This window comes from Thunnus albacares, chromosome 22 (assembly GCF_914725855.1).
Source record: "Thunnus albacares chromosome 22, fThuAlb1.1, whole genome shotgun sequence".
Taxonomy (NCBI): Eukaryota; Metazoa; Chordata; class Actinopteri; order Scombriformes; family Scombridae; genus Thunnus; species Thunnus albacares.
Window position 1 is genome coordinate 2,321,113 of NC_058127.1, and position 25,951 is coordinate 2,347,063.

Below are 25,951 nucleotides of genomic sequence, written 5' to 3' on the forward strand. Positions count from 1 at the left end.
CTTCCACACGTATTAAATACAACCACATTCTTTATTATCTTAAGGTCTATGTTGCAGTTTCATTATTTGACGTCGACCTTCATTATTTATTGCTGCCACATTCGACGGATATTTATTGTCTGATGTTGAATTTCACATTTACTTGCTTTGAATACTCATTGTTTGATGATGCAGACGTTCATCATTTGTTGTGGTTGTTGTTCTTTTTTGAAGAGTTTTAATCATTAGATGTGATGATTTCTTGCTGTAATCCAATAGTAAAAGTAAAAATATAGTAAAATTGCGACATCTAGTGGTGAAAGCTGGACATAGAGCTTAAAATAAACCAGGATGGACTTGAATTTAACTTAATTTCTTACTTTTTAGACTTATTTGATGACTCACTTTTTATTATTTAACCTTTCTATTCATTATTTGATGGGTGGCTGGTTAGCAGCTTTTCATTAATTGCAACCGTTATTGTTAATTGATCAACTTTTCATTATTATATATTAATATTTATCATTTGATGGTTGAATTTGACATGTATTTGCTTTAAGTATTCATTATTTGACGATGTACACCTTCATGATTTGTTGTGGTAATTTGTTATTTAGAGTTTTAATCATTAGATGTGATCCAAGATCAAAAAGCTTCTATATTTTTGGGCCTTTTCAGACGGAGAATCGCACTGCAAGAGGTGAAACGAGGCGACCGACTGCAATCAAAGTTTGGAAAGCTGATTGATTTCTCCAAATGTCTTGTCTTGGTGTTCCAAGCTGCGTTTTTTTTTCAAAGGGTTAAACCTTATCTAACTTAATCTTTATATCAGAAAATTGCAGCTGCTTCCCAGTACTTTCTCACTCTACCTGAACACAAGAAGTTGCCAAAAATTGTCAAAATCGTTTCTCCTATGCAAGATCTCCGAGTGAACAAGCCCCTAGACTGAAACCGTCCTCATACTGACAATAAAGGAGCCGTTGTGATCTATTGGTTTGCTGATTGAATTGACATAATTGACATTTGGCATCAATTGAACCATGACACCCAGCTGCTAATGGGAAGCCCGTGGTTGTTTAAGAAGAGGTACAAGTTTAAATAATCTCATCTGTCAACACTATTGCAAAAATAAATAAGGAAAAAGGAAATAAAATAAAAGGTTGCTCGGCTAAACTGAAAAAGAAAGTCCAGATGGGAGTGTGATCTCAGAACCCCAACAAATCTAAGTTTCTTCAATCATCAGGGAATCCCTGGACTCGGATCATACACTGTTGTTTCCAGCTGCAGTTTTTTGAGTTGTTTCGACTATTATGGGGTGCCCGCAGGTGATCCTTTGAGGCTGTTGAGGGCCGCGTGGATCCTGAAGTGCAGTCTGGACTCCATGGAGTAATCCTTGTAGTTTGTCCTAATGAAAAACACAAGAAATCATTCAGAATTTTGTGATTACTACGCTTCCCATTTCCTCTCACACATGTTAAGCTTTAACATGAGCTGTGAAAGCACTTGGTATAGGTAGAAATGGCCCTTTCTAATAAAAATGTTATAAAATATGAGTGGTATGATGGCCTGACTTTGTACATTTCATTCCTTTCAGTGCACTTCAAGACCTCCAAGAAAACCTGAGGCTATTTGGAGACTTGTAGTTATGTGTGTAAATTTCCCCTTTAGTGAAATACCAGAGATACAGATACCAATAGTATCTGTATCTCTGGTATTTCACTATCTATAGTGAAATACCAGAGATACATTCCACAGCAGAAACAGCTACTAGTAGCACAGGTAATCAGACACGTTGAAGAGGTTTACAGCAATATGTGAATGTACAGTACACAGATGTGAATAAAGCTGTTCTGAGATGTGTACACTTCTGTAGAGGTGTAAAGGGGTCGCTGAAAGGTACTGTAAATAATTCATAAACATGTATAGACGTATATTATATGACACAGAATAACATAAAGGTATATATGTATATATATATATATATATACACATTTGTGTTTAATGGTATATTCAAGTATGTAAATGTATTTAGTGGTACATAATAGTGTAAAGAGGTCAAAGTATATAAGAGTGTATAAACATATATGAAAGTATATAGAGATGTATACAGGTATAAAAAGGTATATAAAAGGTGTATAAAGGTATATGAAGGTATACAAAGGAAAATGAAGGTATATAGAGGTGTATAAATGTATATGAAAGTATATGGAAGTCTATACATGTATGAAAAGGTATATAAAAGGTGTATAAAGGTACATAAAAGTAAATGAAGGTATATAGAGGTGTATAACGGTATATGAAGGTATATAGAGATGTTTAAATGTATATAGAGGTGTATAAATGTATATAGAGGTGTATAAAGGTATAAAAAGGTATATAAAAGGTGTATAAAGGTATATAAAAGTATACAAAGGGAAATGAAGGTATATAGAGGTGTATAAATGTATAGGAAGATATATAGGTGTATTAACATACATAGATTAGTATATTAGGTATATTTTGAGGTACAATTTATAGAGCGGTATAAAGACAACTTACTTGGCATTTTCGATGTATGTAGTGGCCTTGGTGAGGTCTCCCTGTTGTTTATACAGCAGACCCAACTCATACAGTGTGAAAGGAATCAAGTAGTGATCGTATTTTATACGACTTTCACTGAAAGTAAACACACACAGAGGTATATTATCTAATCTGTGTCACACTTGGAGAGGGTAAACAGCCACACTGAGTGCCTGGAGCTGTTTGTCTGCATGTGTTTGCGTGTTAATGAGTTACCTGGACAGGACCTGTGTGAAGCAGAGCTCAGCCTGCAGTAACCTGCCCAGGTGTTTTAGACAGAGTCCCTTCAACATCTGGACCAGACAGCTGTCATCTGGATGAAACTCTGACGGGTCTGAGACAGAGAGAGACAGAGAGAGACAGACAAAGATCATAGCAACAGCTCAGGAAAAGAAACCGGTTAATTCTGTGTACTGAAGGGTTAAATCTCAGAATCTACATCTAGCAAATAACACATAAAGATAAAGTTGATGCTTTCTATAATAATGTAGAATGACACATTTGGTTTAGTTGGTAGATAACAGGTATTGGCAGCTTTACTAAAAAGAAAATTGTTCTTTATCTGCATTATCTTTGACTTTTGTTCAGTTGCAGAATTTTATTGGGAGAATATTAACACTAAATCAAGACATTACAAGATTATTTATTTATTTCACAAAGCAATCGCTGCTGCTCGTAAAGTTTACTGGAGTGAACAGTCACTGACACTGTTTAGGGAGTTTTTAGGGAAATAAAAAGTGTAAATTGCACACTCGCTAACATTGTTTGTTCTCTTTTTCACATGTTTTCCTGTACCTTTTTTTTCAGCAAGCTTTTTTTTTTTCTACTCAGCGTTTTTAGGCAGTTGAAAGAAATCACATTTGTGGGCCATCTTAGATTTGACAGGCAGGTAACAGCAGTAGTACTAGTAGTGAACATTGTTATTTAAACATTGTTATTTTTTTACACTCAGTTGTCATTAATTAAATTCATTGAGTCTATATTGGGTACATAACCCCCATTTCATCGTGTTTGAACTGTTATAGGTGTGATATTGTGACCTCTTATGAGCAAAATGTATAATACTGCTAATACTGTTGAACAACATAAATTAATAAAGCATAAATAATAACAATAGTGAATAAATAAAGATGTGTTCTTAAAAAAGCAGCGATTAATGCATCAGAAAAGACAAGAGATATACTGTATGTGTACTTATACATACATACTTATACATGCATATAAATCTGCGTGAACATGCATATCGTAACATATAATTACATTAATACACATCCACTGACACATTAATATATTAAGAACTTATTTTCAATATTCTGAGTAAATATTAATGTTCATATCCATTATTTCAAGATGCATTACACCTTGTTTAACATTAATAATCGGTGTTAGCAGTAGCGTTAGTAGCAACGTTGATGTTTTGAACTCACTGGGGTCGTTGCGGAGCTGCTCCTCAGCCGTCTCTATGGTAACCAGCAGGGACTCGGTACAGTCAGATCTCTTCCCTACTATGGTGAAACCGTTCCAAACATACATCATCTCCTACGGAGAGAGAAGAAATTAAATCATTACTTTAACTACTCTTCTAATCGCCTCAAACTATTGCTCCAGTGTGTGTATTGCAGAAGTGTGTTTTGTGTGTATACCAGTGCGGGGATGACCAGGGGGATGGGGTTAGCAGCTTTATAGCGTCTGGACTTCCTCACTGCAAATTTCTCCGTTGGGATCGATTTCCCCGCCAGGCGCTGTTTCAGCCCCTCCACCTGCCTGCACACACAAATACACGTTTACATACTTACAGCATGACCCTAAACCTGACCTTAAACCTTAAACAGCCATTTAAAGAATGGAGGACTGGAAAAAAAAACGTCCTCACTTTCCAAAATATCCCCAAATGTTTTAACTTTCCAACAATGTCCTCATTTTTTCCCCATTTATTCCCATTCATTTCTATGTTTATCCCTACATTTCCCCATTTATCTTCCCTGTGTAGCTCCAGACACACAGTTACAGGTCTAATATTTAGATATAATATTTATTAAGTGGAGGCAGACTGACCTGAAGAGCTCCATGATGTCCTCCCCCGTCTTCTTCACCTCCTCCTCTGACATCATACTGAGGATGGCTGCCTTCTGGTACACATAGATAGCCTGCAGACAGAGGGTCATACAGAGGCAATCCCTTAAAGATCAAAGCATATTTTAGAATATGCTTTTTGCGATGTCAGCAATGTAAAGGTCATGTAAAGGTTCAGTAATGATGTATGACTACTAGCTCATCTTCCATTGAAATATCACAAGAAATTACCAAAAAAAATGGACAAAAGATCAACCAAGACTATAAGAAACCTCTTAAAAAAGGCATTTAGCAAATTATACATTCTAAAATGTTCCAGTGAAGCTGCAGTAGGAGCACATGGAGTTATCTGTTGGAAGATTTTCTCCCTGTTTTGAGAAAGAAAGTGCTGAAGGCTGACTACGAGACTAAAGAGAGCCTGCATGAGACCAGGATTTACGCATGCACATTATGTAAGTGTTATCTTGACCTTGGACCAGCGGCTCTCCTTGCACAGCAGGTCTGCGTAGCGGTACGCCTGCTGCCACTGCTGCTGGTAGGAGTGAGTCCACATCAGCTCCCAGTAACAAAGGTGATGGATCTGCTTCCACTCCTGCTGGCTGCTGATACACTCCTCGTACCTGGCCCGAGCCTGAAACACAGGATACATTTTACACATCGACACTCACCTGCTCAGGTGAGGTCAAAGGGGACACTCTTTGAAAGTGGGGACATTTTCGAAGAGTGAATTTTTTAAAAAATGAGGACCTTTTTTTGCACAAGAGGAATATTTTTTTGTTCTCACTTGTTCAAAGGTCTGTTTGAGGGTTGAGACTCGGTTTTAGGGTTAATATTAGAATTGGGTTTAGGTTACAGTTAGAGCTCAGGGTTTGTCAGTGTGTTATGTCAATGAGGATCATCACAGATAGAAGTACAACGGTGTGTTTGTTTTAGACCTTCTCAAAGTTTCCTCGCAGTGTGGCGATACGAGCAGAGTAGAAGAGAATGATTGAGCCCTGAAAGACAAACAAAATTTAGATTTCATCAGCATCGGGAAATTTTGTCCTGTCAGTAGATTTTTGAATGTTTACATTTCTTGTGTATGTGCTTTACTTACTTTTGGGTACTTCTGTTGGTACGGCTCCAGCAGAGCTTCAGCCTCTACCAGGTTCCCCTCCCCAGTTCCTGATCAAACACAGCAACATTGTTATAAATAAAGTTATCTATGAGAGGCCTGTACTCACAGCAGTTTTACACCTAATCATCCATGAAGTTATGGTACCACATCTCTGAATCGATGAACAACATTCAAGATGTGTGCAGTAATTTAGGGCTGTAGAGCTGGACCACCAACAGGGTGCGGCTACAGTGTGCTATATCAGAGCAATAGAAGAAGAGCAAAGTGTATATGTGTGCAGTTTCCTACCCAGTATCAGTGAAACGTATGTGTGGTAGAAGAGCAGAGTCAGGGCACAGAGGATTGACCGCAAACTGTGACTGGATGCTCCCTCTCTCAGCTGAGACAAACCAAACCCCTGCAGACAGACAGAGACAGAGGGGGAATGTGAAGAGAGTCTCTTGTTAATGCTAACTGAAGTCTTCCTCCAGGATTATCACAGCAAAGGATTTGGTTTAGGGCTGTAATTACTACTCGTTTGCTGAAAGGCTTTCTCTGTGAAGCAGCTGCGGTTACAAACAGCATCTTACCATAAAAAAACAAAACATTAAAACGTAGAGACATTTTAAAATAAATTCTTAGAGAAATATTTTATTAAGCCTTACTAAATAATAAGTTTTTATTTTGCTGATACAATTGAGGAAATATTAATTTAATGACCTGGCCGTTTCTTTTAAAGCTGTACTCACCCTGTTTCCTGAGAATCCTATAAACTCCAACAGCCTCAAAATCCTCTGAGGGAGGAGAGACAACATCTGAAAGACAGAGAACACTATTACATATAACAAAAATGAATTATTAAAACAATGCACTTTCAATGGATTAATCAATATGTGCACTTAAACCAAGACATTGTAACGTGCATTTAATTCTGTTGATAACTGAGCGGTGAGGGTACTGCACCGTTGCAACATGAGGGAACACTACTTGAAGGGGAACAGACTTCAACACTTACTCTCGCTGTGCTTCTAGCTGATCTTACATCTGAACCCACAGTGCTAGCTGTGTGCTAAAATGCAGTTGCTAACAGCTAGCATTACACTGACTGACTTACATTACGATCCACATCATCTTCATTCACTACAGAAAATACAGTCCAGTGGCTGCTAACATGTATCTCAGTTCTGTTGATAACGGTATAAGTTACATATTGGCGAGTTAACAAGTAATTGTAATTCACTGAAGGTCTGATCAGTCGAGTCAGCTGTCGCTTATTAGCTGAAGAACAGCCCATTAGAGGGCTCTGCATGTACTCATAGAACTGGGGTTACATCCAGGTAACTACTATTTATGCACTTCTCGTAGTGCAAGAACAGGTGTTTGGGGCGCACAGTGGCCATTCTTTAATTTTCTCTATTATCAGTCAGTGTATCATCAAAATGATTATGAAGCTGTTATTTTAAGGTAAAATAGTATAATATTATAGTATAATGTTGCTTTAATAATGTATCTGTGTGAGTAATTCTATTAATATCGTTCTATCTCTGACAATATGCTGATGACATTCGCCTATTTTTCACAAAACTATTAAACAAAACTATTTAAAAACTATCTGTCACCAAGTGCTGCTCATGGGGGAATTGTTGGGTCTCTGTCAATTTAAGAGTACGGTCTAGACCTGCTCTATGTGAAAAGTGCCTTTTGTTGCGATTTAAATAAAATTGAATTCAATTGAATTGAATATAAGGTCTGAGTGAAATCAAGCCTTTCACCAGTCTGAAAAAATACCAGTTTTAGTAGTTAGTTTTATAAACTAGATATAATGTTGTATTAGTTGTTAACATAAATGAGTGAGTGAATGAATGAATAAATTCAATTTATATTACTGTATAATGCACATAACTAAGCCCAGCGTGTATTGGAAACAACTCAAACAACTTTCACAATCAAATCTACAGAACATCACTGTCTACAACAAAATTCATAAATCATGACAAAAACATGGAGAAAACAATAAATACTAATTAAATAGTCAATCTTTCCTTCTTTTCCAGGCTTTTGAGACAAAGTTAGCAAACTTAAATACCACTTATTAATCTAAAACATCATATGCCAGAGAGTAAAACAGGCAAGAGTCAGCACCCTGTCTTCATGTTTTTCAAATTTTCACTTTGTGATGTCAGGGTGCTTTTGAAAAGTGTGAACCAAAAGTTTAGAGAAGTTATAGAAAATATCTGGAGGTCAGTTAAATCAACTTTGATGTGACTGAACATTTGCTGCAGTTAAACTCCTCTCGTCTGGGACTTCAGGGGAAAAAAAACAAACCAGTGAATGCCTCTTTGAAAACCCACCAGGTTGAAGGATCCAATGCCCAACTTGACCCCGCCCTCAAACTGTCTGAACGAATCAGACTGGTTGGCTGCATCCTGGGCAACATTCAGCACATTTTGACAATCCCTATTGGACAACATGAAACATGAAGTAACAATCAGAAAGTAATTGAAGGGTTAGGATATTCATTTATAACAAAATATTCCATAACAAATATGGAGGATATGGATTCAGGAACGATTAAAAAAAACTCGAAGACAATATCAACTGGCTTAAGTGTAAGCACTGAAAGCAGTGGCAATAAAATGTATATGAACAGTGGAAGTTGTGGGAGTTGGAAGAGCTGAACAAGTATTTTTTCAAATGTGAACCTGAAACCTGGGATGACTGGTTTCCTAACCTAACCCTAACCCTGAGAACAGATGAACTCACAATTAAAGAATAAGAGATGAAAGCAGTGTATCTGTCAATTGACATCTAAGCAACATACAAAACAGAATCAAATAAAAAAAACATCAAATGCACATCTAAGAAATCAATATAAGTAAATTAAAAATGTGGGAAAACGTGTTTAGAAGCTAAATATGCTGCGTTTAAATAACACAACTTGTTAATTTTCACCATGTTCAAAATTTCCTTTTAAAACTCATAACAACCTAATTGTTGAACCAATAGTTAAGTAAATGACAGATAAAGTATTTTAAATTTGTTAAAGGTTTGAATTGATCACTTACTTGTAGATTTGGTAGCTGGTTCGAATCTTGATGCCTCCTTTGATAAAACTGATCATGTTCTCATCCTGGAAAAAAGTGACAGATAATAATTACCACATTTATAATTTGTTCAATTAGCTTACAGCGGTATCCACAGCATCTTCAGTTAAAACATGTTATCATTAGTCAAAGTCCTATGAGCATATGTCCCTGAGTAGAAATGGTCTGATTTTTTGAAATTCTGGCCACTATCATCTTTCGGGTCACTAAAAATTTAAATTCAAATTCAAATAAACCAATTAAAGAATAAAAAAAAAACAAACACTTTTTTGGTTGAAAGCTACAATATGTTACTATTCCCCATTATAATGTCTAAAAACAACTAGACCTATGTTATACATTTTGATGATTATACACTAATAAAAACATACTTACTAATATTACTTTCCATTTCTGCCAATAGATCCCCCTAAATCTTACACAATGATCCTTTAAGGGCTAAAAAGGTTGGTCAATTTAGGAAATATACTCCCAACTCCCAGGTTAACCTTCAATATTGTTTCAGTAAACTTATATATTTTTCAAAAAGACAATCAAAAGAAGTAAAATCATCTGTTAAGACAATAATGTCAGTGTGTAAAACACTAACTGGCTTTGGGGGTTTTCCAATTCACTTCAATACAGTCAAGTCTTACAAGAGCAGCATCTAATGGCCACTGGAGAAACTGCAGCTTTAAAGGCGCATTCCACCAATTTCTATATGTTAAAGTTTATTCATTTTGATTAGCTCCACTAGCTAGTTAGCTTAAATAATTATCAGAATGAGACAGTGATTCATTGTTTCAAGGGTGGGATTATGATATTTAGACAGACAGATAATCAGACAGCAGCTCTGACCTGCACAAATGTCAGCGTGGCTTTCTGCAGCAGACACTCGGCATAGCAGATCTCTGCATGCATCTCCTCTGCAAAACACATAACCACAACACAGTGACTTCCTGTCGCTTTTGATCTTATTTCCTGTTTGTGAGCTGCATTTCCTGTTGTCAGTCAATGCATGTTGGAGCGGGACATGTGTGTATACCTTCTTGTAAATTGGATTGCTTGCTGATCAGACTAGACAGAGATCCGACTACCGAGTTCTTCTTCCTGAATCTGCGGAAACAGTTTGAAGATTAAACAGAAGAAGAAGAAGACGGAAACTTTATCACAAAGTGAAGTTTTTGGGCTGTGCTCGTCATCCAGTAGTGTAAGATGCATTCTCTCTCTCTATCTCTCTTGTCTTTCATCTATTTAAGCGTAAATGTCATTGAAAACAGAAGTGAGAGTTCCTCAGATGCAGCTGCAGTTTAGAGGCAGTCAACCTGGCTTGATTTAGTGCTTCACGTAGAACAGGAAGTAGTTAGAGAAGTTTGTGATATGTAAAAAAAAGAGGAAACTGTGGTTTTAATCATAATTTTCAGGTTTCTTTTCAAAAGCTGTATGAGTAAGATTTTCTGATGTTTAAAATGTTATGTGAATATAAGTCTGATTATACCTGCCTGAACAACTGAGGCTTATAGAATAGTAACGTCATCTAAATCACTTATTAAAACTTATTTAATGATGCAGGGCCAAAGCTCTTTGTATCCAGTTCCACTGTGTTTGGGTATTTTACTCTCAATACTTTTATTTGCTGGATTTTATTTAGTTGTGGTTCTCATTTGTCTCAATTTAGTTTTTCCCATGTATAGCAGTTTGTAACACTTTGTTTTAAAAGGTACTGTATAAATGAAATTTATTATTATTGTTAAAAAAAGAAATCATCACATCTTGCAAAATGGAGGAACATTTTAGTAACATAACATGAATAACAGAGTGAATTTTTAGCCAACATCCTTTGCTTTGCAATATCATGGAGATTATGAACAGTTAAATGTAGTTTATTCATAATGAAAATGGCCCCTTTGAGCAAAATGTCTTTTTTAGTTACTTATAAAATGAACAAGATTAAAATTCTTTCGCATGTACCGTAGCACAACAGTGCTTTCAGCTAAATGCTAACATCACAATGCTAACATGTTGATGTTTAGCAGGTGTAATGTTTACACTTTTCACACGCTCTCACACTACACGACCATTTTCTCACGCAGTGAAAAACAAATTCATAACTTTGCAGCGCGATAAGAAGACAGCGCACGGACAGATGAGACAGAGCAGCACAGCGCAACAGCGAGTTATTCAGACCATCAGGGGAAAAGCCAGAAATATACACAAGTCTATTATATTGTGATGTATTCCCATGCATGCTGCTCAGAATAATCTCAGTTGCTCTGAAACTTTCTCATATGTTCCAGATTTATCCCTGCTGTGTTCTTGTTCTTATTGTATATTGTTTATTCGGATATTACTTCTATTTGGATGATGGGAGTGACTTGTTGAGGAGCACCGATTTTTCTTATCCTATGTTTTGAAGATAAATATGTGTAATATCTGGTGCATATCAAAAATGCCCCCAAAAGAACACAAATTAGCAAAAAGTAAGTCTTAAGAAAGCGGTGTTGGTTCATAAGGCCAGAGAGAGGTCGAGAGGCTCAATTTACCAAGAATAGTGCTCAACAAAAATAACTTCTACTTGAATTCCCCCCCCCCCCCCCCCCCTTGTTGGGACTCAACTAAATCTTTATCTTTGCCAAAGTAATTTAATCTGATGTCCAAATACTCGAGCCAAACCTGCACAGCTCTTGACTCTCAGACAGAGCGACACAATATTGTTCCTTTCTCACCTCTGACAGGTGTGTAACGCCTCCTTGATGGTTGCCATGGCAGTCTGGATGTCTCTATGTTCGAAGGTCATGGTTGCCTGCATCACCAAGATGCTGCTGTAACCCAACGCATGGTACATACTGTCCTTCCACCTACACACACACACAAGTATATTATATACACACGGTAATTATGTTGACGAAGTATCAGTAGCAATCCTAGTATCAGCACTAGCAGCCTCAGATGACGGAGCAGTAGTAGTAATAACAGTGATAGTGACACCAGTGTGAATGGTAATGCAATAGCTTCAGAACCAGTAGTGTGTATAGTAGTAGTACCATCAGCAGCAGTAAAGTATCAGTAATAGTAGTATCAGTAGAATGTGTATCAATAATGTCATTAAAACCAGTAGTAGTGCAAGTGTTGGTGCCAGTAGCAGTTTTAGTACCATTTCTGGCACCAGTACTAGTGATAAGTATAGTAGTACCCGTAGTGCTGGTATCAGAAGCAGTTTCACATATAGTGCCAGTGGTAATAGTACCAGTAGTTTTAGTATGTATAGCAACACTAGAGATAGGGTTTGTAGTATACCAATATTAATACCAGTATTAATAGTACCAGTAGAAGTAGCTACCAGCAGTAATGGTTACAGTAGCAGTACCAGTTGTAATAGTACCAGAAGCAGTGCAAGTAACAGTACTAGTTGTATTGGTACCAGTAGCAGAACCAGTTCTAAGAGTATCAGTAGCACTTCCAATAGCAGTACCAGTAGCAGTAAAAGTTGTATTAGTACCAGTAGTAAATGTACCAGTAGCAGTACTAGCTGTAATAGCACCAGTAGCACTACCAGTTGTAAAAGTACCAGAAGCAGTGCAAGTAGCAGTACTAGTTGCATTAGTACCAGTAGTAACAGTACTAGTTGTATTGGTACCAGTAGCAGAACCAGTTGTATTAGTATCAGTAGTAAATGTACCAGTAGCAGTACCAGCTGTAAAAGTACCAGTAGCAGAACCAGTTGTAAGAGTATCAGTAGCACTTCCAGTAGCAGTACCGGTTGTAATAGTACCCGTAGTAAATGTACCAGTAGCAGTACCAGTAGTAATGGTATCAGTACCAGTACAAGTGGCAGCACTTGTCATAATCATATTCAAAAGCTTTGTAGTGCAAATTGTGCTTGTACAAATACACTAGTACACTATATCATATATTACATAATAAAACACGGAGATGCGTTGCCGTGGTTACCATGGTTTGAGGAGGTCCAGGGCTTCAGAGAACTTGTTGTTGAGGACCAGATTGAGAGCACACTGAGTCTCCTGGATGGCTGTCTGCAGGTCCATCTGACATGCCCTGCACGCACACACACACACACACACATACACACACATACACACACATACACACCATCCAAAACAGGAAGTGACTAAAAGTGAAAGAGACAGAAGACAGGGTGAAAGAGACGGGAAGCTGAGAGGAAATGATCTGCAGCTGACCGCAAACACACACACACACACACACACACACACACACACACACACACACACACACACACACACACACACACACCTACAAACCTACAAACCTCTACTCAGCTTGTACAACACTCAGAGAATGACTGGTTTGTGTGAGTGTGCGTTTTATGCATTATATGTGTGTATGTGTGTATGTGTGTGTGTGTGTGTGTGTTACTCACGCAGGTATCCGGTCGAAGGCATCTTCAAAGCAGTCCTGAAAAACACAGAAACACTCTGGTTAACAACCACAAACGTCATCATCAGTCTGATCTGCAGTTTTCTGTTTCTGTTCTCATTGATTTTCCTGCTTTTCCAGGATTAAACATGAGATTTCAGGTTTATTCCTCAATTTAACACTTATTTCGTTTTCAGGGTTATTCCAGAAGTATTCCTGATTTATTTCATTTTTTGGGACTACTTAAGTATTTCCAGGACTATTCCCTCTGATTCCTGACCTTTATTCTATAATTTCGGGGTTATTCCGTATTATTCTGAGGTATTGCAGAGTTTTAAGATGTATTCCTGCATTTTCAGGGTTATTCCAGAATAATCTGATTTATTTCAGACTTTTTTGGACCATTTAAGAATTTTCGGGGTTAGTCCTGTATGTCCAGATCTATTCCGAACTTTTCAGAGTCATTCCCTTCTTTAGTATAAATCCTGACTCTTCAGGGTTATTCCAGAGTTTTCAGGTTTATTCCAGAATAATCTGATTTATTTTCTAGTTTTTCTGGAGCATTTCACACTTTTCAGGTGTATTCCCAACTTTTCAGAATCAATTCCCTTCTTTTCAGAGTACAGCAGGACCTTTCAAGACTTATTCCCAGATTCCAGGGTTATTCCTGAATTTTAAGACTTATTCCATATATATTCCCAAATTATCAGGGTTATTCCAGCATAATCTTGATTTATTTATGCCTTTTCCAGACCATTTATCACTTTTCTGGACTATTCCTGCCTTTTCACGTTATTCCTGAAATTTCAGATCTATTCCTAATTTTTCAGAATAATTTCCTTCTTTCAAGATTTATTCCTTCAATTTTAGAGTTATTCCCAAATTGTCAGGATTATTCCAGATGAATCTTGATTCATTTCTTTTCAGGTTATTCCCAACTTTTCATAATTATTCACTTCACTTATCAGAGTAAATCCTGACCGTTCAGGGTTATTAGAATTAATTAAAATTTCAGGATTATTCCAGATGTTTGATTATTATTACATTACTATTATTATTATTATTATTATTATTATTGTTGTTCAGGGTTTTTCCTGAATAATAAGACATATTCCTTCATTGTCAGCGTCATTCTCAAATCATCAGGGTTATTATAAAATTATCAGTTATGATATAGTATTAGTATAATTATTCTGGAATAATCTGATTTATTTATTTACTTTTCAGGAACATTTAAGATTTTCAGGATTATTCTCTGCTTTTCAGAGTAAATCCTGTGTTTTCAGGGTTATTTCAGTAAGGATAATTCCATTTCTAACCATATTATTATTCTGTCATGGTTCTGTCCCAGTCTGGCTCTGGTGTCCCTCCACCAGTTCACCTCAGACTTTCTCCCAGTTTGTTGAACTGGACTGAGTGGCAGTCGGCCCTTTGCTTTCACACTAGTTGTGAAATGTGACTGAGGAGTTTATACAGCAGACAGTTTATTCCACAAGTCTTCTGTATTTACATTCAGGACATTAGCAGACGTTCTTATCCAGAGACTGTTTGTTCAATGTCTGGATTCTCTTTAACTCGTCCTCAACATGTTGTGACAAAAGGAGTTTGTTGACATTTGTTTCTGTAGATTTGAATAATTTGCATTTACAGCCATCTGTGTGCCATGATTATTGGTTTTATGTTTGCTCTGTAGTTTTCCTCCACACCTGCCCTGCTCCCTGTGTCTCCCACAGCCAATCAGCTCTTTTCCTGTTCTCCTGTTCCACCTGCACCTCAGTTTAGTTTGTATTTAATCAGTTTGGTGTTGTCGGATCCTTTGTTCAGTTCAGTTTCGCTTCACTTGCACTCCTGAGTTCTGTTCCCGAGTTGAGTAAATAAATATTGATTCTTCAGTCTCCTGCATGTGTCCAACTGCTCTGTTTTTCAAGACTTATAGTATTGCATTTTAAGGGTTATTCCTGAGTTTTCAGGGTTAATCCAGAATAATCAAATGCATACCTGACTTAGACATTGGACCATTTAAGACTTTTCAGGGACTAAATCCGATGTTTCAGGTTTGTTTCCTATCAGGGTTATTCCCAACTTTTCAGGATTATTCACTTCTTTTCAGAGTTATTCTAAAAATTTAATGGCTGTTCCAGATTTCTCACTATTATTCCATTACTATTCATAACTTTATTGTGCATTATTCCTCAGTTTTACATTTATTCCATCCTGAATTTTAAGACTTATTCCTTCCTCATTTTCAGAGTTACCACATTTTCAGGGTTATTCCAGAATAATCTGATTCAATTCAGATTTTTCGAGACCATTTAAGACTTTTCAGGTCTAATGCTGACTTATTAGAATCATTCTCTCCTTTTTCAGATTAAATCCTGACTCCTCAGGTTTTCAGGGTTTTTTCAGAATAATCTCGGGACCATTAAGAGTTTTCAAGTATAATCCCAATTGTTTATGATTATTGAATACTTTAAATATGTCTCTGCCTTCTTGTGAATGTTCCACCCAAAGTTTATTCCTTTACTGCCTTTATTAATAGTTGAGAGAGAGAGATATGGGCAATGACTCACAACAAAAGGCCCCCAGCCAAACACAAACATTTCAAGATTATTCCAACCTTTTCAGAGTTTTCACCCTGAAAAGTTGGGAATAGTTTCATCCAATGGTTTCAAAAATAAAAAGGGATGGTTTTGAAGCCTGTAGTTTGGATTTATTGCTCACCATCATCTTTGCCGGTTTTCACTACTGCTGCCAAGAAAAATCTAATTTAGGCAAAAGGATGAAATTTTCATCTGACTGTTGTGACAAACATGTCCCAGAAGAATAAGGGACGTTTGTTTAAAGCTCGGTGTCTATTTAAAGGAACAACAAAATCCCAGTCTGTCAACATGGTACACTGGAGACGAAGATATATATTTATATATGATATCAAAGGCATCAATGCTGCCTGAGGTCACACTGTTTGTTCAAGGAGTTTCACACACATACACACAAACATGCTTCACAACGTGAATATAATCCAACGCATTTTCTATTTTGGCATCAACATGTGAAGTGGAAAGCAACAGCATTGATTTCACACACACACACACACACACACACACACACACACACACACACACACACACACACACACACACACACACACACACACACACCAGTATGTCTCTGGAGCCTCAGTAGCAGGCTAATAATAGCAGCCCAGTGGCTCCTTGCATAATAGTGTACAGCTGCAGTCGCACATACAGAGAGCTCGACAGCAACTCAGCGCCTGCAGGCTCAGCTATCGACCCGCTGTAGTCACACTCGCACAGACACAACCAGACTTCAACACTGTGACCCAGTTACACTCTGTCCACTGAACAATCTGTCGGCCTCACAGACAAAGATGGATTATTAAAATATTTATTCATGTGTGATTTAATATGTAATTAAAATTGTGCGAGAATGATTTTTTTTCTCTGATTATATCATCGTTAAAGTAAAACTTGAGGTTCGTTTTACTGATGGTCAAACAAAATAAACACATTTCTCAAGTATTCATTAAGAGAAAATTAAGACAGAAAATTAAATTATTGTTATAATTACATTATATTATTTAAAACGTGTCAAATAAGATGTTATCTGACATTTTACCTCTCAAATATTTGAACAGATTTTATTCGTTCTTTTAGGGTTACTAACAGGAAAAGGTTAAACTTCTGTAATGTTAAAAAAAGTTTCAAGTTTATTTTATTTATATATCATTTTAAAAGCAAACAGGTTTTGCACCAAAGTGTTTCACAAAGACACATATACGTGCATAACAGACAATTGTGAAAAACAGAGTAAGAGTAAAATAGAAAAACTACAATAAAAAACTCAACATCATCATAGGAAGCTTGTATTAAAGAGCTGTGTGGCATTTTTGTTTTAGAAAGTCAAACTGTAAGTATCACAGATTTCAACAGAAATGAAGCTGATTCTCTCAGTTTCAGGATCAGATTTACATAAATAACGGGGGAAATAGAAAGAGAAAGAGACTTTCTCTGTGGTGTTTCTTGTTGAGTATTTAGTACCAAAATGTGGTAATCTAGGAGAAGTGTGTGGTTTATTTCTCAATTTTGGGAATTTTCAGGAATAAAAACTATTAATCACATGAATTAACATGAACTAATGTTTAAAAAAAACATCTTGTAAAAGAGAAACTTCACCCGTCATGTCATTTTTAAGATTCTATTGTGTTGAGAGTTAATGTGCTGACTGACTGGTTAAACAACATTCATCTATAATAAACACAAACACACACATTACATAGACTAACATTCATTTCCTGGAGACTTAACCTAACTCTAACCATAACCACTGACCCAAAAATGAGCTTTTTCCCAATTGGGGACACGGCTTTTGTCCCCAATTGCACAAGCTGTCCCCAATTAACTTGTCTTTAGTCTGAAATTTGTCCTATGACAGATACACACACACACAAACACACAAACACACACAAACACAGCAGGAGCTTGTGGCATTTGTGTCTGGAACGCTGTGAATGCCGCTAACAGTCGAAAACACTGACAGTGTGAGGGAATGTCAGCGAGAGCGTCTGCTTGTATGAGAGAGTGAAAACTGTGAAAAGAGACGAGTGAGTGTCTCTTTGGTTTCATTCACAGATTTGTTTGTGAGAAAAATGAAAACACCCCTCCTCCATCTTTCCCTTTCTTCTTGCTCATTTCTTTGCCTCCATCCGGGGCTGCCCTTAACAAAAATCTGGGTATTTCCAGGTCTTGAAAAGTCTTAAAAAGCATTGAATTCAGTTCCCTAAAAGTATTAAAAAGTGTTGAATTTCCTGTCAAAAGTTCTTGAATATTGTCTCTTTCTTGCTGTAGACAGTAACATTAGCTTTTTAAAACTAAATCTACTCTCAGTGAGCACTTTATTAGGGACACCTGTGTAATCTAACGCAACCCAGCTCGGCCATGAATTCCACATTTACAAAGCTTATATTTTATGTTCATTATTGGGGTCGTAGTGGGTGCTGCTGGTGTACTGGAGTGCATCATATTGAAAACTGTTCCTAATATTTTGCCCTAACCCTAACCCCATTAACATACATGAGGCAGGTGTTCCTAATAAAGTGCTCGCTGAGTGTTTTATTACTTATATAATACTATATATGTATATTATGGTATTGTACTGAAAATATATATATTTTTTTCTACTTATTGTTTATTCTTCTTTACTAATTTGTACATATGACATCCTGATTTTGATTTCTGGTGTAGTTTTACTTTTTTCTACTTATTTTACTTTTCTCTATCCTTTCTGTATTTGGTCTGTTTATTGTGCTGCTGTGACGCCTCCTTAATTAGTAAAGTCTTATCTGTAAATCAGGAGTTTGTATAAGCTTGAAGTTATTGACATTTTCAACATTGCCTGCAGAAAATGATTTTCATGTATCTCTTGTGGCCTTTATCTTTCTGATTTCTGACTGTGACTTGAAAGTTAAATATTCCTGTGGCCCGATAGAGGAGCCCAGGAGGAATTTAGAAGAGATGATTTTCTCATACTTCAGCATCAAAATAACCTCAGATCTATTATCTTTTAGTGTTTTTCAGTCGGCTGCAGGAGGAAAACAGAAGTTGTGGAAAAAGACGTGTGCTGTTTCACACAAAGAGAGGTCAATGTCAGAGAAGCTTCTCTTGTGACAGCAGCAGCACTCTAATCAATTAGTCAAGACCTACACACTGCATCCTATTACCAAACACACTTCAACACACATTAACAGCTCGAGTACTCTTAAAGAGGCTTGGAAACTCCCAAAAAACCCAGAATGTCCTCACAGATCCGTAAAACTCCCTAAAAAGATAACAAACCCCCCTGAGGAGGCACTGAAACCCTGACAGACCACCGTGACACCCTTCATTGACCACCATGGATGACCTTCAAATATGTTTTAACCTTCTCAAGGACCCCTTGAACACTTTCAGTGACTTCAGTAAGACCCTGAAAACCATCTCTACAATCCACCAAACCTCTAGAGGTTTCCCCAAAACCCCTTAAATGACCCGTGGAACCTTGAACCTCAAGACCCATCACACTTCCTGCTCAGAAAAACATGGATAACACAGAGGGAACCAACAAAAATGCCAGAGAAAAAAATCTGTTAAGAGGAACCTCTGACCCACTCGGAGAGCCCTATAACCTTCTTAGAGATCATTGAAATCTCCAGGAAAAAACTCTGGATCCTTCCAAGAGAGCATTGAAACCTCCTCTGGGAATCCTGGAACTCAACTGCTTAAAAAGTGCTGACTGAACTCTTAACGACAAAATGTCTACTTTGTCCAATATCTGTAAATCTGAGTGACAGTTTCCTGGCTATAATCCAGGGACTAAGTGCCCTTAGGCAACGCACAGATTTTAATCCAAACAGTTGAACTGCTGAACGTCCAACAATAAGAGTTCTGTATGAATGTGAAGCAGGATGAATGAAGGTAAACCTATGTTCTGCAACACACTCCCATGGTGTTACTGACATTCCATTCATACCTGAGAGTCTTAAAAAGAAACAATTACTCCTAGATTGACATTACAAAAAAGGGGTCAAGGGTCACAGCAAACTCATTCGACCGCCTAACTGGATGTTGTCTTTCCTGTAATTCTTTTCATTCCGATAATTCCTGTCTGCGATGCGTTATTTATTGTTGTGTTGCTGAGCAGTGAGGTTGGATGACTCAACTGAAGTCAGCTGAATTCCTCTGTAATGAGATGAGTTAGATTGGAGGCTGACAGAGGAGCATTTGTGAGCTCTGATGAGAAGATAAACTGGTGAGCTGTGACGCAGGACAGCCTCAACTTGTCAGACCTAGCCCACATCATCCACCTGAACATGTGCATCGGGTTTATAAACAAAAAGATGCTGGATTTAGTCCCTTGATCACCCTGGAAAGTCTGAAAGGAGAACAATACCAAGAAACAGTCTCCCCAAGGAAACTAGCTAGTCAACTCACGTCAAGGTGCATTTGTGCAACACTTGTGAAATCCTGGAGCCCTAAAACTTCCACAGGGACCACTAAAACCTTCTAAAAGTCCCTTTCAGTGTTTAGACACTACCTCAAGTAAGTCAAACCCCTCAAACTCCCCTATATCCACTTCAATGACCTTTGAGATACCTCAATAACAACCTGTGGAACCCTCTTGAACCTCTTCAAAGACACCTAAATCCAGTGTAGCCACCTGAACCACCTTTGGGTCCTCAAGGACCCAAGAAACATACTCAGGTACTGCAAGAACCCTTCAAGTAGCTCTGGTGCCTCTGTAAAGGCAACTGGCACCCCTAAAACCCATTCAGACCCTCAGAACTGTCACTTGAATAATTAGAACCCCTCAAAGAACTGTAGAGCTCTTTTGAAGGCTACTGGTACCTCTACAAAACCTCTGAAACACACTAAAAGACATCTTGAAACTTCTCAAAGACCCCTCAAACCATGTATGGACTTCTTGGAACCTTGTGCACCTAGGACAACCACAGGGACCCCTAAAACCCTCTAAACTGTCCTCAGGCACACAAAGAACCTTGTAAATTTACAAAGACCTCATAAATTACATATAAAACCTCCTCAAGAACCTATAGATCCTATTAAAATACACTCTCCTCAGGAACCACAAGAATGCTGAAGAAAGCACCACACCCTTTAAGGGGAGCCCCTTAAACCTCCTCAAGGACTTCAAAAAATGCTTTGAGGATCTCTCAGACTTCTATAATCTCTTCAGAGCTCCATAAACTTCAAGGATTTATTAGACTTCCTACAAACTCCTGACGCATCCAGTGCACATTTTGGGACCCTTCAGACCTCCTAAATTCCCCATTCAAAAACATTTTGCATCTTTTTAGTGGGCCTGAACAGACCACTTGAATATCTCTAAAACCTCCACACAGACCCACAGAACTGTTCAACAGCCTCTTTCTCCCTTGTACAAATCCATTGAACTTCCTGAAGCACCTCTATAACCCTTTCCTCTATAACCTCCTAAAAACTGAGACCTGAGGAAACTCTAGACCTCTGTAGAGATTTCTCCAACCACCACAAAGATCCCTGAAACCCCTTAAAGCAAGTCTAAGTTCCCGCAAGTTTTCAGATGTTACACTGGTGCATGTACTTTGAAGCTGTCCCAGAATGCAAGAATTCTGGTCTTCTATACATGAAATATAGAAAAAAAATGCTGGTTACCAGATTTTACCTAAGTTTGTAAGTGAATGGGTGCAAACAGTTTCTATGTTGGGTAGAAGACTAGTTGTACAACATTGGAAATCTGAACAAATATACCCACTTTAAGTCAAATGTTTCTTTTACCTTGTAGAATTTAAGCTTTCCCACTTCCGGAGGGTTATGGAGATTGGGGGGGGGGGGGGGGGGGGGGGGGGGGGGGACAGTCTGCAGTTGTGGTTACAGTCTTATGTAATACAGTCCTGCATGATACACTAAGAAAGATAGAAGTGACTTGTTATGCATCCACCTGTGGATATAATCAAGTAAAAACTCAATAAAGAAATAACTGCAAAAAAAGTCTGAGATCCCCAAATCCCATGAACAAACCTCAGAACTCCTTCATCTTTAGAAGCTGGTAAGGATGTTGAAACTCTTACAGACGGTAGATGTACTCTCAAGCCTCTGCAAAGACACCTCGCACCATGTCTCCTAATAAGTCACCATAAACCGCCCATGTAATCTACCTATGCAACTCTTGAGACGAGACCCCTAAAATCCTTTCAGACCCCCAAAACTTTATTCGTTAACCTCTGGAACTACGAAACCTTTGGAGCACCCTATAAGACATCTTGAATAGTGGACCATTTGTGCAGTCTGCATTTATTCACCCCTGAGACGCAATGTACTGACTACAGATGATGAACCAAACGTGTGTGCTTGTGAGACAGCTCAGAGTCTGTTTGATCTCAGAAATCACTAGAAACTCCAGTTCTCTCTCTTATTTCCCTCCAGTCTTTCTCCTTTTTCCTCTTGTCTCTGTGTGTCTATGAAACAGATTTGTAAAGCTGTGGGATTAGCATGGATTTGCTAAAATCTATAACAATAAAAGCTCCAAAAATCTTCTAAGGCACACCAAGAACACCCTAGAAACCTCCAAGATCCCTTGACAGGATCTAGAAAATATCTTGCATCCCCAAGGATGGTGAAACACACCCACACAGTAGTTTTACTGGGGCACTCCCAGTTTGAACAATATGAACCTGGATGGAACATCAGGTTTTACTAGAAACATAAAGGTTTAAAAAAAAAAACCTCGCCAGTTGTCTTTGCATCATGTTATCAGCCAGAAACCCAGACGCCATGCAGGACTTTACTGCTGCGCTGTGACTACGCACATTCTGACCTCCTTAAAGTAGAAGTGAGTGACATCATCGTCAGTCATTTTGGATCAGAATTAACGTTTGAGCTCTTGAAAGCATATTCTCATCCAACTTCCTGTTTGTTTGAGCGGAAGACAGTCTGCGGTTGAAATCAAATCTGTCATTTACATAAACCCACAAACTAACACACACACACACACACACACACACACACACACACACACACACACACACACACGAGGAAACTGACAGTATCACCTCACCTAAAGCTGACTACACAGCACATAGATAAATATAGTAATCAGCAGTCTACTCACTGCTCATCTGTGCTGAACCAGAAGATCTACAGTTCAGTTTATACATACATATATCAATAATTAATACACATATAAACATATGAGAGACCCCTTAAACCGCTGTCACTGTAAACAGATTATATAATCCCAGAGACACACTGTCGGTCAGAGCGGAGATACTACAGGAATGTTACAGACTCTGTTGTAAATCAAACACGTGATGTGGAAAATAAGCTGTAAATGAGGACAGCATGGAAGCAGTTTAAAGGAAATCAGAGTGAAATCTGTCAGTGAAGTGTAATAAAGTTGTCCAGTCATATTAAATAGATGTAGGGTAGAATATCTATGATCATATATCTGTTTGTTTTTTCACCAGATCACACATAAAAACCCCCAAATAAACACAAAGAGATGACTTGTGTTGTAGTTTGTTAATTTGATTAAACACACATAAGCACAAAACTAATATAAGGCAGATCTTAAAACTAGATTTTAATATGGGACACCTTTTAAGGATCAAGTAATAAAATAGGAGTGATCACTGCATCATACCAGTTGATACTGAGTTTTAAAGCACCACAACCAATGCAGACACAGTGAAGCTGGGACCAGTTGACCACTGGTTGGTAATCCAGCATTGAAAACAACAACAACAACTGTGTATAATGGTGCAAGGTCTATAAATTCAATATTGGGTGTCACAGCCACAATATATAGTATATAGAGGGGAGAATTATGAGTATATAAGACTATATACACACTAAAGAAATCACTGGGTTTAAATTTGACCCAGTTTGGGTGAATATAGAACCAACACAACACTGGATTAATGTTACCCAGGAAGCCTCTCAAGACCCAAACTAAAGCCTGTTATAATCTACTCTTCTCTTTTTAAACTCACATGTCATGGTTTGTTATTGATTATTAATAACTTGTGTATCTTGTGAAGGTCATATGCACATCATTTTGTACTGGTGCTTTACTGGCCCAAACTGGGTAAAATTTTAACCCGGTGATTTTCAGTGCGTAGGAGTTTTATAGGAACATGTAATTTTATTGTTCCTATAAAAGTTAATATTTAATATTACAGACACACATATAATTTGGGAATGTAGTGATAAAGCAGAAGGTAAAGTTACTGACAGAGAACTGGGGCTGGGCCATGTGGACACAATATCAAGTATCACAATATTTTTGACCAAATACCTCGATATCAATATTGTGACAGAATACAGAGGGAGATTTTTGATAAATAATCATCAGTCATGTGGATATAAAGACCTAGAACAGCTCAAACAGTCTGGTAAGTTCAGATTATTCACTGTATTACAGCCTTTAAAACCAGGAAAAGACGACATTTATGTCATATCATGATGTTTCAATATCCAATACATCAATATCAATAACCCTACAGAGAACTGTGGGATTATCACAGTATTATAGGAAACATATACACAAACATAGAAACATTACAGACGTACTATAGAAATATCAGAATTACTACAGGATGATAAGACAGGAAGTGAGGTCATTATAAACTCAGTACTGAGTACTTTATAGGACTATTTTAGGAATATTCTGCAGTTTTATGGCAACATACAGTGATACCATATGTCACTATAGAAATGATGTCTATCTGTATCATATTATCATATTTAGGATCATAAGGTCACTATAGCAACACAAACCATAAAGGCACTACAGGAATATAATAGACTGACTGTAGGTGATGGTAAACATCAGCCTAAAATAACTTAGTGATTAGTTGATTAATCAGTCAACAGAAAATGAACTGCAACTGTTTTGGTAATCGATGAAGCATTTTGAGTCATTTCTTAAGAACAAAAGTCAAAATTCTCTGATTCCAGCTTCTTCAATGTGAATATTTCCTGTTTTTTTTTAGTCTCTATGACATTAAACTGAATATCTTTGTGTCGTGGACCAAAACAAAACATTCTAGTTTGCATCTCAGGCTTTCAGGAAACAACAATCAATATTTTTTACCATTTTATAGACCAAACAACTAATCGATTGATCAATAAAATGACATCACTAATAGGAATATGTAGGTTTCCCTTAGAGATAGTTCAAACATTATGGGCTGTGGTAGATCACTGTAGGAGCAGCCGTGTAGAATCACAATAAAAACATCTGAAGCTGCAATGATTAGTCAATTAATCAACTGACAGAAAATGAATCAACGACTAATTTGATAATCAATTAATGGTTTTAAGTCATTTTTTTAAGTTTCAGCTTCTTAAATGTGAATATTTCCTGGTTTCTTTAGTCCTCTATGACAGTAAACTGAGTATCTTTGGGTTGTGAACCAAAACAAAACGTTAAGTTGCATTTTGGGTTTTTTGGGAAACAATTATCAACATTTTTCACCATTTTATAAACCAAACAAGAAGTCGATTAATCGAGCACATAATCAATAATTAGTATAGAATGATATAGTCTCAATACTAAACATCACTAATGTGAATATGTGTGTTTCCATTAGAAATAAGACATCATTGAGACATGATATGGAGCAGCGGGGTAGAAACTCACCTCCTCCTCGGCGGCCGCTCCGTTGCCTACGTGGGCCATGTCTGAGCCCGGGCTGTCCTCCCTCACGTCCGCAGATCGGCCGGGTTCCCACCACCACCACCACCACCACCGCTGCTGCTGCCGCTGCTGCTGCTGCTGAGGTCCTATCAGGAGCGGAACCACAGTCCCATTTCTGTCGGTCACAGCTCCGTCCCGCTGCCCGCAAACCCGCTGCACATCTGCGGGGGTTTTCACACCCACAGCCGCGTTATTGCGGTGAAGTAGTCCCGGTCTCTCTCTTCCCTGTCTGTCGGTGTCGGTGGATTTGGTCACCTATCCTTTACTCTCTTCCGTGAAGGAAAAAAAAGAAGCCTGTCTACGTTTCACACACTGAGAGAAAAACACACCTCCTGCTTCCTTTTCTCCGCCCCTCAAACTGCTGACAGACTGAATAACAAACATAACGCTGCATGACTGGACACACACACACTATTTATCTGTTTACTGCTCACATTTATGCTCTTTCATAACCCGTTTACATCATAATCACACTTATTTTCTCCTCTTTATCCAGTATTTTCCCTTTGTATCA

At 37.7% G+C, this 25,951-nt stretch overlaps 1 protein-coding gene across 1 annotated transcript; it reads right to left on the minus strand.

Moving 5' to 3' along the window:
• Positions 1 to 85: 85 nt before the first annotated feature.
• LOC122974113 (tetratricopeptide repeat protein 39B) lies at positions 86 to 25,732 on the minus strand. Its single transcript, XM_044342008.1, has 19 exons — positions 25,381 to 25,732; positions 13,190 to 13,224; positions 12,742 to 12,846; positions 11,517 to 11,648; positions 9,836 to 9,906; positions 9,649 to 9,716; positions 8,773 to 8,837; positions 8,059 to 8,164; positions 6,457 to 6,522; positions 6,017 to 6,125; positions 5,708 to 5,775; positions 5,547 to 5,606; positions 5,081 to 5,242; positions 4,594 to 4,685; positions 4,182 to 4,302; positions 3,966 to 4,077; positions 2,755 to 2,872; positions 2,518 to 2,634; positions 86 to 1,384 (listed from the first exon to the last, which is right to left on the minus strand). Exons 1-19 carry the CDS (start codon positions 25,417 to 25,419, stop codon positions 1,288 to 1,290), a joined length of 1,743 nt encoding a protein of 580 aa, XP_044197943.1. The 5' UTR covers positions 25,420 to 25,732; the 3' UTR covers positions 86 to 1,287.
• Between the last annotated feature and the right edge of the window lie 219 nt (positions 25,733 to 25,951).